This window comes from Dermacentor variabilis, chromosome 10 (assembly GCF_050947875.1).
Source record: "Dermacentor variabilis isolate Ectoservices chromosome 10, ASM5094787v1, whole genome shotgun sequence".
NCBI lineage: Eukaryota > Metazoa > Arthropoda > Arachnida > Ixodida > Ixodidae > Dermacentor > Dermacentor variabilis.
The window spans coordinates 121,023,152-121,039,323 of NC_134577.1; the positions used below are offsets into that span (position 1 = coordinate 121,023,152).

At 46.4% G+C, this 16,172-nt stretch overlaps 1 protein-coding gene across 2 annotated transcripts in view; it reads right to left on the bottom strand.

The window, feature by feature from the left end:
* Positions 1 to 3,685: 3,685 nt before the first annotated feature.
* The window catches only part of Nadk2 (NAD kinase 2, mitochondrial), a 95,586-nt gene continuing 83,099 nt past the window's right edge, over positions 3,686 to 16,172 (bottom strand). For both annotated transcript variants that reach the window (XM_075673350.1, XM_075673348.1), the window contains exons 7-9: positions 7,738 to 7,878; positions 4,712 to 4,751; positions 3,686 to 4,629 (exon numbers count right to left, since the gene is read on the bottom strand). In XM_075673350.1, coding sequence (XP_075529465.1) covers positions 4,491 to 4,629; positions 4,712 to 4,751; positions 7,738 to 7,878 — 320 coding nt within the window. In that variant the 3' untranslated portion in view covers positions 3,686 to 4,490. The remainder of the gene's footprint in view (positions 4,630 to 4,711; positions 4,752 to 7,737; positions 7,879 to 16,172) is intronic.

The following is a 16,172-nucleotide window of genomic DNA, read 5'->3' on the forward strand; positions in this document are numbered from 1 at the left end:
AAGCAACTATTCTACGACTGAAAAGGAATGCCTCGCCATCATTTGGGCTACAGCTAAATTCCGCCCTTACCTGTATGGCAGGCCATTCAAAGTCGTCAGTGACCATCACGAATTGTGTTGGCTAGCTAACTTAAAGGACCCGTCAGGACGGCTGGCGCGGTGGAGCCTCAGACTACAAGAATATGGCGTCACGGTAATATACAAGTCCGGAAGAAAACACTCCGATGCCGACTGCTTATCGCGCGCCCCCATTGATCCCCATCCCGCTCCCATGTGTAGGGTAGCAAACCGGTTAGGCAAAACTGGTTAACCTCCCTGCCTTCCTTCTCCACTTTTTCCTTCCTTCCTTCCTTCCCATTGATCCCCCGCCGCAAGACGACGAGGACGACGACGCCTTCCTTGGGATAATAAGCGCGGAAGACTTCACTAAACAGCAACGAGCAGACCCGGAGCTAAAAGGCCTCGTCGAGTATTTGGAAGGGAACACCGACGTTGTCCCTAGGGCATTTAAGCGCGGGTTGTCTTCGTTCACGCTACAAAACAACCTGCTCGTGAAGAAGAACTCACCAGTCCGCGCCAGCTACCTTCTTTTTGTACCGTCAGCGCTGCGTCCAGAAATGCTGCACGCCCTACACGACGATTCAACCGCTGGGCACCTCGGATTCTCCCGGACGCTGTCGAGCATACAGGAAAGGTATTACTGGCCGCGTCTGACCGCCGACGTCGCCCGTTACGTCAAGACATGCCGAGACTGTCAGTGACGCAAGACACCACCGTCAAGGCCAGCAGGATTACTACAGCCTATCAAACCTCCTTGCCGACCATTTCAGCAGATCGGGATGGATTTGTTGGGACCGTTTCCGGCGTCAACATCCGGAAATAAGTGGATCGTCGTGGCGACAGACTATCTCACCCGCTTTGCTGAAACTAAAGCTCTACCGAAAGGCAGCGCAGCCGAAGTGGCGAAATTTTTCGTCGAGAACATTCTGCTGTGACATGGTGCCCCAGAAGTCCTCATCACCGACAGAGGAACAGCATTTACAGCAGAGCTCACCCAAGCCATTCTGCAGTACAGCCGTACAAGCCACAGGAGGACAACTGCCTATCACCCGTAGACGAATGGTCTCACGGAACGCCTGAACAAGACTGTCGCTGATATGCTAGCAATGTACATCGACGCCGAGCACAAGACGGGGGACGCGGTCCTGCCGTACGTAACGTTTGCTTACAACACGGCGGTGCAAGAAACAACACAGATCACGCCGTTTAAGCTGGTTTACAACAGGAACTCGACGATGACGCTCGACGCCATGGTGCCGCATGTCACCGACGAAGATAATCTTGACGTCGCGACCTTCCTCCAGCGCGCCGAAGAAGCCTGACAACTCGCCCGCCTACGGATCAAGAACCAGCAGCATACTGACAGCCGACAACCTCCGACGACGCTTCGTCAAGTACCAGCCCAGTGACCGTGTTTGGGTTTGGACCCCTATACGCCGACGAGAACTGAGCGAGAAGCTGTTGCGTCGCTATTTCGGACCGTACAAGATCATCTGACGTATTGGCGCACTGGACTATGAGGTCGTGCCAGACGGCATTTCGCTGTCACAGCGGCGCCGCTCACGACCTGAAATTGTCCACGTTGTGCGACTCAAGCCGTACTACCAGCGTTAATGAACTTTGGGACTTCGCGTAACTGACCTTTGGACTTTGTTTCTTTTCGTTGTTTTGTTACTTATGTTTAATAAGTGTCCTTTTGTGTTTCGCTCTCTTATATTTGTAGCATCGGGACGATGCTTTTTAATAGGGGGGTATTGACACGTGTACGTATCTTTATCGGGCGACCAGGTTTCGCCACCTAACAAATGTAATTGCACAGTGCGGGACGCGCCTGCATGTATCCGAAGTTTCTAGAAAGTTATCGATGCTTCTATCCGGCTGTCTGTTGTCGCCGAACGTTCTGTATCGGATTTCATCGCGTGACGCGAATGGTGTAGAACTTTGTGGAAGGCACGCGGGTCTGAACGATTAGTCTGGAACATTCGACGACTGCTGTATAAAAGCGGACGCGCTTGACCCGCTGACCAGATTTTCGACGATCGCCGACTGTGTTTGCCGCTATCGTTGTGCTATAAGTGCAGCCTGTTTTTGTGGGCACAGGTTCGCCCAATAAAAGTTAGTTTTGTCTTTCACAGTATTTGCTACTGTGTTCTTCAACGTCACCACCACGTGACAGTAGACTTCTGTTTGAACATAAGAACGAAGAAGCGTGCATTATGATTTAGGCATGTGTGCAAGTCATCCCTTCATTATTATTTTTTTCTTTCACAAACAAGAATTTTCATGTGTGGACAGTTATCCTTTGCAAGTGTCCATGATTGCCAGGTTGGTTTTGTCCTCCCTTGAGCGCACAGATAAATTCTGTGCCTTCTTTCCTTTCCTCCGTTGTGCAACTTTTAAGTTGATAGTTGTGTTTGTGCTGCCCTTGTTATTGTGCTGTCCTTTTTATTTTCACTTGTGCATCAGAACACCTGGCTTTCATTGGCGTGAATTTCTACCACCTTGCTCAACTTCCAGTCGTTCTTTTCAAATCTTTCAAGTTGGTCTCTTCAAGTTCTTTGTATTATCGTCGTCTCGGTGCCAGGCACTACAGCTATGCCTCATGCTCTTTAACCTCCCAGATTAATACAGTTTTTACAAGTAGTGTCACGAAAGTTCTGTGATCACGGTTTGTGGGAACCCTCACATTCCAAGATGGCTTAGCTTGCTTTGCACAGTCAACATTTGTGGCAGCCAGGCAGGAACACACCAGCAGGCTTGGGAGAGGGACACCTTTCTCGTGCAAACAGCGCATGAGACACGCAAGTGCTACTACACCGCCGCACGGGTTTCGTAAGATACCACTAACCTCACCCAGTTTCTTTTTTTTTTCCAGTTCCAATTCAGCTGTGAGTGCAGAAGTCTTTGCCACATGTACCTAAGCCGGTAAGTTCAAGACCTTTTTTTACCTAGTCGATTCTCTTTGAGAAATTTCTCAATGATGCTATTTAAGCTGGCTAGTCTGCTCAAAGTGCTTTTTTTTTAGGTGGCGCTTGTAAGAGATGTTTTGCAGTAGTTACAATGCCTTTCAAAGTCTGCACTCGTGTCAGCCACTTCTTCCCTCTTGTCCTTATGTTAAGTGTACAACCCGCCGTATGAGACCACATGTTCTTTGCAAATGTAATGAATGTTTTTGGGGTGCGCTATGACCATAACTTGAGCATAAATAGCCGATTAGAGCATCTGTTACGCATTATTAAATATACGTTTGGAGTGTAATCATTCTGTAGCCAGTTTAAGCATGGAGTATTCCGAACTACACATTCTGGAGTATGAATTAAATCACTGCTACAAATGCAGGTAAACCTGGAAACGAAACAATGGAGTTGAGTAGTTTCAGAATTGTTTGCATTTGATTTCACGCCAGTTGCAAATGTTCTTGTCTTCCATAGTTCCCTCGAGCTTGAACCAGACTGCAGCTGCAGTGAATGCATGCAGCAATGGCAGTGTGAGCAGCGCCAAGGCATATCGGAGCCGGCTTGGTGAACATGGCTGCGTTGCTTCCAAGACTACTGCGACCAGTGAGGTGAGCTGAGGTGCACATTCTTATTAGTCGGTCGGGTGTCCCCAAGACTATTAAAGAAAATGCGCGTATAAAAATATATTTATTTCACTAATGACTTTAGGCCGGCATGAGATCCGACAGACATTGACAAAAAAAAAAAGGAAAAAGAATGCGCTGAAAGAAAGAGAAGAGAGATAGAGCAAGTGTACAAGTCCCAAGCATTGTTAAAAGAAATTAATATCTGTATATACATAGGCACAGACAAGAGGAGAGAATGCAAGTTTTCCAGTTGCACCTCAACTTCAGGAAGGCAAGGAGCACTGGGCATGAATGTCTAGAAAACAGAGCTCCGATATGCAACCATATACACTCCCCTGTGCTTCTCTGCAATGCACAATAGGTTTGCAAAGACCAAATGAAGAGGTAAAAAAAGTTTAAAGGAAGCAGAGACCCCACCTCACAAAAGCAGCAGACGAGAAATTCATTTAGCTCACACAAAACTCGTTCGGAACAAAAACGAGGCTGGGCAATAGAACGATACTTTTGACAGTAAGAATAATCCTCTCGCAATGCTCAAGACAATGACAAGATATATTTAGCAAATGTACTATATGTATACACACACACATACATATATATATATTTGTTCTGTGTTATCTAAAGGCACTTGTCACAAATGGCGCACCAAACGAAAGGAAAAAAAAAATAACGCAGCTTGAGCACATGTGGCTCCAAGTGCAGCATTCTGCAATAAAGGAAATACACCCAAGCTTGGAAACGGCAAACAAGGCTCGCCACTCTCCCCGAAACTGAGCTGCAACTGGCAAAAGTTGCGTGTTAAGAACACAGTCTCCGCAGTTAAAAGAAAAAAGAAAGCCGGGAAGATTCAGTCGGCAAATTGCACCGTCCGCAAAGCGTCCTCGTCGAAAATCTCAAACACTGCTGTTGCACCATCATTGAAGACAAAGGACAAGCCACCGTCAATGACAAGACAAGCGTCAAACATCCTCGACTTCACTTCAATCCTGCAAAATACAAAGTTTTTTGTTAGTACAGTTTCTATAAGAAATTTCTAGGATGTGTAAAGACAAGCTTCACACCACTCACCTCTTGGCAAAGCCACGGGGTTTGCTGTTGAAGTCAGTTCCTGGGAAAACAACAATAAGGTATAGAGATTGTGCGACACTAGAAAGATTTAGCTTCTTTTAGTTTATGCCTGTAAATTTCCTAATTTCATCAGACCACCTAGTTCTGTGCCATCCTCAACTGTGCTTTCCTTCTTTCGGCACCCATTCTGTAACTAATAGACTGTCAGTTATCTGCCCTACATATTCCATGGCCTGCCCAGCTCCATTTAATTCCCCTTAATGTCAACTAGAATAATGGCTGCCCCTATTTACAGTCTAATCCACACCATTCATTGTCTTCAGTGCTTTTTAATGTTACGCTTAATTTTCATTTCATCATTCGTTGTGTGGCTCTTAATCTTCTTCTCAATCTGTTTTGTTTGCCTCCAAGTTTGTTTCATATGTTAGCGCTCATAGAATGAAATTACTGTAAACTTTTCTTTTCAACGAGAACAGTAAGTTGGCTGTCGTGATTTAGTAACGTCTGGCCTTGATCATATGGTATCAATGTTTCAAATACTGTGACCACGGAGGACTACAAATGAATTTTGATGTTGTTTTTGTGCACTTCAACCTAATCCCATTGACAATTTTGCATTTTGACAACATTCTGGTGTTCTTATGTGCCAAACCACGATATGAATGATTCACGCGTAGTACCGTATTTACACGAATGTAAGTCGACCACCACACCCCATATCGCGTGTGACAGAAAAAAAAAATAAGAGCATGCCCGCAGGTGCATTCCATAATGAAAATTTATTAGAAGCTGGCATGGTCACTGGACTACTCCTCCTCACTAGTGCTGCCGTCGTCATTGCTGCTACGGTCCCGAAGCACGTCGCCGTCCAGCGAAATTCCGCATTTGCATATATACACAAGTCCACGCCGAAAGCACCCAACCACACAGAGCCATCAGGGAGGCTCTTCTGACATGTCTGGTTGGCGTAAGTTCGCGGACTTTTGCCGCGAGCCACTCGTACTCATGGCGGAGAAGGTCCTTAAAAGGCGAAGATACAGGCTTGTCTCATGACTATGTCGCACGTCACTGGCAGGGACCGATCACGCATTTCAGCGACGTACGCCGCAAGCTTGGCCTTTAGCTCCAGAAAGCGTCCCGACTTCGGCCCGTGGAAACCTTTTCGCTTACCGTCACAGGTAAAAATATTGTTTCGCTGCCATCGCCACTCTCACACCACACATCAAGAAACCTCAAACTTGCGGCTCGCTGCGCAGTTATTTGTTTCTTCAGTGTAGAGGATGGCAGCCCACGTCAACGCCACTGTGAACGAGCACCGAATGTTTAGTGGACTCGGAGCACTCATGATGACTGAAGAAGAACGAAATTAGCACGTGGCTGGCAGTCAAATCGAACGCATGAAACTAAAGAGCTACAGGGAAAGAGAAACACGCGATGTGTTGCAACAGAACTGCTTGTTGGCCTAGTTGGTGCTTGGTGCGCCTGTGTTGTCTTTATGCGTCTTCCTTTTGTGTGTGTTCAATTGCGGCAAAAAACACGTCTTTTAGAAACATGCGAGCGGTGTATTCTCTTCCATGAACTATCGATACTCCCCGCAAGCGCTGCCGTTCTGGGGGTGCCGCCGCAAATGGAACAGTGGCACTTCCATGAACTATCGACACCCCCACACGAGTGCTGTGTGCGCTGTAAAATTCTCAAAAATGTTGAAAAACCTTTTCGAAAAGCGAACAAATGCGTGGGATAGCAGAAAGCCACGGGTGGGGCTGCAGAGCAAACATAAAATTGGAACTACATTATAGCTTCCCTGATATCCTGTTGGTCTCGCTTTTTTTTCTTTCTTGCGATGCTAGGTTTTGGTTTCGATTGTAAGTCGACCCCCCTACTTCAGATGCTCAAATTTTAAAGAAGAGGTTGACTTACAATCGTGTAATACGGTATGCGACTCCGGATTAAGTTTGACAACGTGGGGTTCTTTAAAGGGGCCCTGCAACATTCTTTGAGCATGGAAAATAAGTCATGTTAGACGCGAGACAATGCTTCCATGAATACTGAAGACAAATATTGCTCTATTCGATGCAGCGGGGAAGGCCTCTGTAATGATTGGTCATGCTTTCCTGTTGCTCTATCAAAATTTTGCCACCTAAACTGTGTATGATGATGCCGGGATGCCGTCATTCTTATTTCCTATTCTGTCCCCACTGATATGTGGCTGGGGCGACAGAGAATCAAATCTGTGACCCCATGCCCAGCACTAGAATGCCACACATAGTGAACCAGTACAGTGCATGTCACATGACACATCTGTTTGGGGCTGAAGTATTATTATTAGTTACCACAGTCATTAACCAAGCAAAATAATGCAATGTCCCCAATAAAATCCATGTGCTGAATGTTGTTTCAAAAACAAAGGTTACGGTGCTAAGCAGACGAGGACGAAGTGAGACACAAACGACATATACAGGCACCCGTATACGTCGTTCGTGTCCCACTTCATCCTCGTCTGCCTAGCGCCATAACCCTTGTTTAAGTTTTGAACCAACCAGCTTTTTGTGTCACTTCATTCTCATCTGCTTAGCGCCGTAACCTCTGTTTTTATGTCATGAACCAACTAGTTCAGCAACAAGTTTTGCTAAATTGAATGTTGTGTTGCACACTGGGACACGTATACCCGACTCCAGAGCATGATATTGTGCACTCGAGTAGCATTTGGCAGCCATAGCACATAGAGTAAAAATAAGGGTAATTAGTAATAAACTGGCAGTGAGCATTGCTTGCAGCAACAATGGACCAAAAAGGCCAATTTTTTTCCTTAAAAAGAATGCGAGTACTAGCTGTGTCGTATCAGTGGCAGACATTATCATCTCCACAGCACCAACCTTCCTTCAACCTAACAAATTTTTCTTTTTCATTTGGCATTACTGAACATCATGAAGTGCTACATGTTGCAATGTGCACGTAACAGGTAAATTACAGCCACGACCGTTCCACATACAAAATACAATAACGGTTGGACACACTCTGCTCACCAAAAACAACAGGATCCCGTATGGTGTAGGCCATGCGGCACTTGGAGGGGTCGAAGATAAGTGAGTTGTTGAAATTTGTCGTGACACGCTCGATGAGCTTGGGGTCCCGTGTTGGCAGATCCACACCAGTCTCTGCGGTTACTGCACAGTAGAAAGTGCTGTGTCACTAACACGAAAAACAAGTGGTGGCAGCTTAAACATAAAAAAGATGTGTTGCCTCGTTCAACTAATATAGGTAACATCCAAAACATGGTGAATATGATGTGTTTCCAGCTCCAGCAATCACTTCTGGCACTTGCAGTTTACAAAAGCATGGCATTCGAGATTGCCAACGAAGAAAATTGCTGCAAACAAAATGACAACTTGCACGGAAAGAAAAGACAAAGGCAGGCACTGGTAGCGCTAGTCTTTTTGTCTGCGCTAATTTTGCTTGTCAGCAATGTAAAGCCAACTAGCCAAACAATTAATTCTTTGAGATTGACTTCTGTTTCTTCGAGGGAGCTCTCACTGAAGGGTGGTTCTGAACACCACCTATTGTATACTCGTCATACACAGTGTCTCATTCTGATTAGTGTCCAACAGAGAAGAGGAGGGGTGAGCTCTAACTGATTAGTACATGAGGATTTTCCCGAAAAAACACATGGTAGCTGATGTATTTGTAAACTCTGGGTGGATTCTGACCACCTTGGTTTCTTTAGCATCCACCCACAGCTTGGTACACAAGCGTTATTGCTTTTTTTTTTTTTTAAGGGTGCAACGGCTGGGGCCTTTGGTCGAGACAGAATTAACACAAGTCACATTAAAGGAAGTCTACTGTATCTCGAAAGTTCCCGCGCAGCAGACCCATGTCAGCTTAGCTAATCCTCTGCTACAATTTTGCTACTATGTGTGATCAATTAAGAAGTGATCAATTAAGAAGCTACTTAGCACCTTTCAGGCAATAAGCAAACTTGCAGTTGAAAATTTTCATGCTGCTGATGTCCAACTAGCCATGTAGTCTATCCCCATAAGAAAACCACCTGGGAGATAGCAGCGATATTGGTAAAACCTCCCATGGCGAGTACAACTAAGGATTGGGGGTTAAAGTGTTAATTCTATCTTGGTGGAGCCAATGGGATTGATTAGAATAATCAGCAGGTAGAAAAGAAGCAGAAAAAATGCCCATATGCACTGCTGCATTTCAACGCATGCCCTAATCTAATGCGCATCTAAACCTAATGTGCACCCAATTTTAACAAGGAAAAATGCAGCATGCTTCAAAATTCTGGCAATCAGAAAAATGATAAAGCTTACAAACATTACGTTACAGAGTGGAAATTTAATTAGATTTACTAAGGTTTACCATCATCCCTCTCAGATAGTGCTTTATCACGATGGGCTACAAGTCCTTGGTGCGGTCCACTGTGTTCGCATTCTTTTAGCAACTCTGCAGCCATTTCAATCAGGATGGTAACCCACATCTGAGTTATCCCCTTAGCCAGTTCATCATGCAAGACTAACGAGCAAAAAACATGTGACACAGCCTTGATGCCATCAATAGAATAACTTCTCTTTTGAGCGAATACAGTAGAACATCGTTCATACATTGTGCAAAAAAGCACAAGAAAAACATACTATCTAGAAAAACTTATGAGCAGAAGTGACTAAAAGGATTTCACAGTTTCAGCCAAAAGGCAAAGCATTGATAGATAGCAATGATGGTATTTGACTATTATTAAACGAATGGTCAACGGTGGCTTAGAGGTAGAGCATCTGCCTCACGTGCAAGAGGACTGTGGTTCGAATCCCGGCGCGGTGCAATTTTCCACAGGATTAAAAAAAGAGATTAAAAGAAAAAAATCCGCGTGTTGATAAAATTGCATAAACAGGCCTGGAGTGCAGCCTGATCCCGGTGACCAGAACCGGTAATGCACACCCTCACCAGAGCAGGATTGGCCACCCTGGTGCTGCACTTGGCCACAACCTCCTATATGAATACAACAATCAAACCCCGGCCCTCAGTCCCTAGTAGGTGTGAAGCAACTGACCACGGCAGCGGTCAAACCTCCGACGCAGTAGAGGGTGATAAGAATCCCTGGTTCCCGACAAGCCGCCATTGCAATCTGAACCTGGCAACGTTTAATGCTAGAACGTTATCTAATGAGGCGAGTCTAGCAGTGCTATTGGAGGAATTAGAGGGCAGTAAATGCAATATAACAGGGCTCAGTGAAGTTAGGAGGACGAAAAAAGCATATACAGTGCTAAAAAGCGGGCACGTCCTGTACTACCGGGGCTTAGCGGAGAGACGAGAACTAGGAGTCGGATTCCTGATCAATAAGTGTATAGTAGCTGGTAACATACAGGAATTCTATAGCATTAACGAGAGGGTGGCAGGTCTTGTTGTGAAACTTAATAAGAGGTACAAATTGAAGGTCGTACAGGTCTACATCCCCTACATCCACTCATGATGGCAAGGAAGTCGAAAGCTTCTATGAAGACGTGGAATCGGCGATGGGTAAAGTCAAAACAAAATACACTGTAATGATGGGCGACTTCAATGCCAGGGTAGGCAAGAAGCAGGCTGGAGACAAGTCAGTAGGGGAATATGGCATAGGCTCTAGGAATAGCAGGGGAGAGTTATTATTAGAGTTTGCAGAACAGAATAATATGCGGATAATGAATACCTTCTTCTGCAAGCGGGATAGCCGAAAGTGGACGTTGAGGAGCCCGAGTGGCGAGACTAGAAATGAAATAGACCTTAAACTCTGCGCTAACCCTGGCATCATACAAGATGTGGACGTGCTCGGCAAGGTGCGCTGCAGTGACCACAGGATGGCAAGAGCTCGAATTAGCCTAGACTTGAGGAGGGAACGGAAGAAACTGGTACATAAGAAGCTGGTGAATGAGTTAGCGGTAAGAGGGAAAATAGGGGAATTCCTGATTGAGCTACAGAACAGGTATTCAGCTTTAACTCAGGAGGAGGACCTTAGTGTTGAAGATATGAATGACAATATTATGGGCATCATTAAGGAGTGTGCCATAGAAGTCGGCGGTAACTCCGTTAGACAGGATGCCAGTAAGCTATCGCAGGAGAGGAAAGATCTGATCAAGAAACCCCAATGTATGAAAGCCTCTAACCCTACAGCTAGAATAGAACTGGCAGAACTTTCGAAGTTAATCAACAAGCGTTGTGGGGATGCGCGACTCTCATGCGTCCCTTGATATGTTTTCTCGCACAGCGCGTCTCCTGTAATCCAGCTTCGCCACGTGGCCTGGTGCCCGTGGCGGTCGGAGTGGTTGACGCGCCGTACGAGAGAGGGCGCGAGCGTTGCTCTGCTAATGCCGCCGACAGGCGGGGTTACTTGGGCTCCGAAAGACAAGGCGCTTGCTCTTTTTGGGTTCGAGATCGTCAAACGGCGCGGACGTCCCGCGCGGGCGCCGATCCATGCTTCTTCGAGACCGCCTCGTGTGGCCTGCCTTCAAATGCGCCACCGCTCGCGTGACCGTACACACGAATGACCAGGCGTTGGGATCCAGCATGGGGCGAACATATACGCTCGCTATATCCGGTCGCGGTGAGTCGGACTTCTAGATTTGTCGCGTGCCCACCGGCATGTTTTGTGGATAGCAACTCGGCTAGCAGGCATGAGGAGAACACCACAGCGTAAGACAGCTGACATAAGGTAATATGGATAGAATTGAACATGCTCTCAGGAATGGAGGAAGCCTAAAAGCAGTGAAGAAACTAGGAATTGACAAGAGTCAGATGTATGCGTCAGAAGAGACAAAGCCGGCATTATCATTACTAATACGGATGAGATAGTTCAAGTGGCTGAGGAGTTCTATAGAGATTTATACAGTACCAGTGGTACCCACGAAGATAATGGAAGAGAAAATAGTCTAGAGGAATTTGAAATCCCACAGGTAACGCCGGAAGAAGTAAAGAAAGTCTTGGGAGATATGCAAAGGGGGAAGGCAGCTGGGGAGGATCAGGTAACAGCAGATTTGTTGAAGGATGGTGGGCAGATTGTTCTAGAGAAGCTGGCCACCCTGTATATGCAATGCCTCATGACATTGAGCGTACCGGAATCTTGGAAGAATGCTAACATAATCCTAATCCATAAGAAAGGGGACGCCAAAGACTTGAAAGATTATAGACCAATCAGCTTACTGTCCATTGCCTACAAAGTATTTACTAAGGTAATCGGAAATAGAATCAGGAACACCTTAGACTTCTGTCAAGCAACGGACCAGGCAGGATTCCGTAAAGGCTACTCAACAATAGACCATATTCACACTATCAATCAGGTGATAGAGAAATGTGTGGAATACAACCACCAACCCTTATATATAGCTTTCATTGATTACAAGAAAGCGTTTTAGTCAGTCGAAACCTCAGAAGTCATGGAGGCATTACGGAATCAGGGTGTAGACGAGCCGTATGTAAAACTACTGAAATATATCTATAGCTGTTCCACAGCCACCGTAGTCCTTCATAAAGAAAGCAACAAAATCCAAATAAAGAAAGGCATCAGGCAGGGAGATACGATCTCTCCAATGCTATTCACAGCATGTTTACAGGAGGTATTCAGAGACCTGGATTGGGAAGAATTGCGGATAAGAGTTAATAGAGAATACCTTAGTAAATTGCGATTCGCTGATGATATTGCCTTGCTTAGTATTCTCAGGGGACCAATTGCAATACGCGCTCACTGATTTGGAGAGGCAATGCAGAAGGGTGGGTCTAAAAATTAATCTGCAGAAAACTAATGTTTAACAGTCTAGGAAAAGAACAGCAGTTTACGATAGGTAGCGAGGCACTGGAAGTGGTAAGGGAATGCATCTACTTAGGACAGGTAGTGACCGCAGATCCGGATCATGGGACTGAAATAATCAGAAGAATAAGAATGGGCTGGGGTGCATTTGACAGGCATTCTCAAATCATGAACAGCAGGTTGCCATTATACCTCAAGAGAAAAGTGTATAACCAGCTGTGTCTTACCAGTACTCACGTATGGGGTAGAAATCTGGAGGCTTACGGAAAGGGTTCTACTTAAATTGAGGCCGACGCAACGAGCTATGGAAAGAAGAATGATGGGTGTAATGTTAAGGGATAAGAAAAGAGCAGATTGGATGAGGGAACAAACGCGAGTTAATGACATCTCAGTTGAAATCAAGAAAAAGAAATGGGCATGGGCAGGACATGCAATGAGGAGGGAAGATAACCGATGGTCATTAAGGGTTATGGACTGGATTCCAAGTGAAGGGAAGCGTAGCAGGGGGTGGCAGAAAGTTAGGTGGGCAGATGAGATTAAGAAGTTTGCAGGGATGACGTGGCCACAATTAGTACATAACAGGGGTAGTTGGAGAAGTGTGGGAGAGGCCTTTGCCCTGCAGTGAGCGCAACCAGGCTGCTGCTGCTGATGATGATGGAACGAAGAAGGCTCGTAGTGTTATGGCCAGTGTGAATTGCAGTAAACATCCACTTACTTGCTAAAGCGTGGTGTAACATGTCTAAAGACACATGAACAGAGTACACTTGATGGTGTCATGTGCCGAGAGCGAAAAGCATGCGTGCTTGTCTCAAAGCGAACTTCAATGTTGCCGAGTCTTCAAAATTCAGAACATTCCTTGACATCCAACAATGGATATGCACTGGGTAAGCATTAGACATCCAACATGCTTACCCCACCCGCAAGTGGCTTCCAATAAATGGCACATGTGCTTGTTCATATCACCTCGAACATTTATTGCATGAAGAGAGTGTACGCGTCATGGCTTATCGACTGGCCTCACACCCACAGAAGATCACGTGACCACTAAGACGTTGCGCATGCCAAGCCAAGGTGTTGGATGAGTGAGCATGTTCAGCTTTTCCTTGAGGGAGTAAGTACTTTTGCTTCCTCGACGCCATCGTCGCAGCAGTTGAACACACCAACACAAGTGTTGCAGCTGCAATGAATGAGTGATCTGTCCTTTTGCCTGCACCATTCACGGCTGTGCAAGCAATGCACAAGGGTGGCACATAGCTCGTTCAACCAATGCGGTGACTGTAGGTTGCTTCAATTTCTGCAAGCAATGCACCCTCAGACTGACCCCACCTCAGAGAATAGCGGCATGTTTAGGTTATTTACTATTAAAAGAATGCAGTATGCTTCCAATGGTACTATGCCACACGCGCTGTCAAACCAGGGTGTCTATCAAGTTGACATTTCCAAATTCCCTGAGTTTTCCAGGTTTTCCCTGAGTGCCTTTAAATTTTCCCTGAGTACTTTTCAAAATTAAATTATGGGATTTGCGTGCCAAAACTGGAAAACCAAGGTACTCCGGAAATTTGGACCACCTGGGGTTCTTTAACGTGCCCCTAAATCTAAGCACACAGGAGTTTTCACATTTTGCCCACATCGAAATGCAGCAGCTGTGGCCATTACGTGGTGTCTAGCAGCCGGAAAACATATACAAATGTAGTTTGGCAATTTAGTGAATGTTTGATGTCGAAAGATCATCATGATGCCGAAACGAACCTTTACAGCACTCCACTGCCCACGGCCGCAATTCCCAACAGCCGGCGCAAACTTTAAAAAAAGTCGGAAAGTTTCTTTCGAACCTTATTTGATCCGTGAACCAAGAGCTTTCGCTCGAGTTGGGCAATGTTCAAAAGGAGGTCCTCTGCGGCCTTGCGTGAAGAGATGAAGTTCCGGATGCTGTCTATGTGCCGTAGCACCTCGGTGAACGTGGTAGGCACAGGCACAGCATATATGGCGTCATCATTGTCCTCATCCGATGTCGCAGCGATATTGGAACTAGGCAAAGCTTCCTCGATGGCGTCATCCAGCGCCCCCTCGCCGCAGATTATAACGTTGTCGACGGCCTCCATGTTCTCGGCTAAGGTCGTAGTGAGGTTTAAACCCTCGAAATCGTCATAGATGAAGCCTGCATCGGCCTCAAGCGGCATCAAGGTTGTTGCGTCCCCAGCAGAGGAGGCAGTCTCTCGCTTAAAGCCACAGTGTTTGAATCAGTTAGTGATTGTGCTTCGCGACATTGCATTACACGAATTGGCAATAAAATGCATGGCGTCGAGCCCAGTGATCTTTCTTCCCGACTCGCTGCGCTCCATAGCCGCCAGCCGACGCTGCATGAACCGCTTCTGGTACCCTTGCTTGACACACTGAATGGTGCCGGTATCCAGCGGTTGCAGCCAGCTTGTGCAGTTGGGTGGAAAAAAAAAAAACCGACATTTATGTTCCTCAGGCTGGACGTATCGGGTGGGTGGCACGGTGCGTTGTCCCGGAAAGCAATATTTTCCTTGCCTTAGCACCCATTTTGTTAACCAGCTGCTGCAAAAAATTGCGTAAGAGCGAAGACATCATCCACACCTTTTTGTTGAAATTGTAGCTGCAACGGCAGTGCCTTCAAGTTCTTAAAGCACCGTGGCTTTGCAAACTTTCCAACAACGAGCACGGACAGCCTCTCGGAACCGTCCTCGTTAGCACAGAATAGTGCCGTCACACGCTCTTTACTACGCTTGCCACCATGACAGCTGACACCCTTAAACAAAAGGGTTTGCTCGAGCTACATATGGTAAAAAATACTGCTCTCATCGGCGTTGAAAACGTCGCAGGGCTTGTATGCAGCAATCATCTCTGGCAGCGACTCCATCCACTCGTTTACGGTCGAAACGTCCATGGAAGTGCTTTCTCTGCAGGAGCGGCTGTACACAATCTTGTTTCGTTTCTTAAAGCGATCCAGCCACCTGTTCGACACCTTTTCTTTTAGAATGACGCCGTCAACATTGGTCGCAGAGCTCAGTGCTTGATGCAGCCACTTGACAAGAACTTTTTCTAACTTCTCATGCTGTCCTTCTTTTGCCACTTACCGCTTGAGCCCGAACTTGTTGGCATTATGCTATATCACCCCTTTGTTTGCCAGGATCGTCTTAAGCGAAGATTCGGGTATCTTAAGGTCCGAGGCAATGCTGGCTTTTGCGGCTCCATGCCTCTCTTCCGCTTCCTTGATAATATTCAGCTTATTGCCGAGCAACAGAACTGTCTGCTTTCGGGACATCGTGCGTCACGTTTCTCCACACAACTCAAAACCTCTGCTGTAGCTAAGATTATGACGAAGAACACATGCAATAAACCTAGGCCTCTCCACGCTACCTTGTTGGCGATCTGCTGCTGTGAAAGTGGAAGGAGAGAAGCGCTTCCCCAACGTGACGAGAGGCAACGCCACCGAGAAGAGAGGGAGAAAGTGATTGTGGAGAAGGAAAGGCGCTATTTCAGCACAGCGAGCGTCGCGGGTGGCTGCTGGTGGGGGAGAGAGAAAGGAACGATGAGATGAGGCAGGGCAGAAAGCTGCACCGGGGTGAACCGGTCGAGCGGTGTCAAGCGCTCCGCATGTGCAGAGTTGGAGCGAGGAGAGAGACCCACGGCACTTTTCTTTTGTCCACCGTTCCA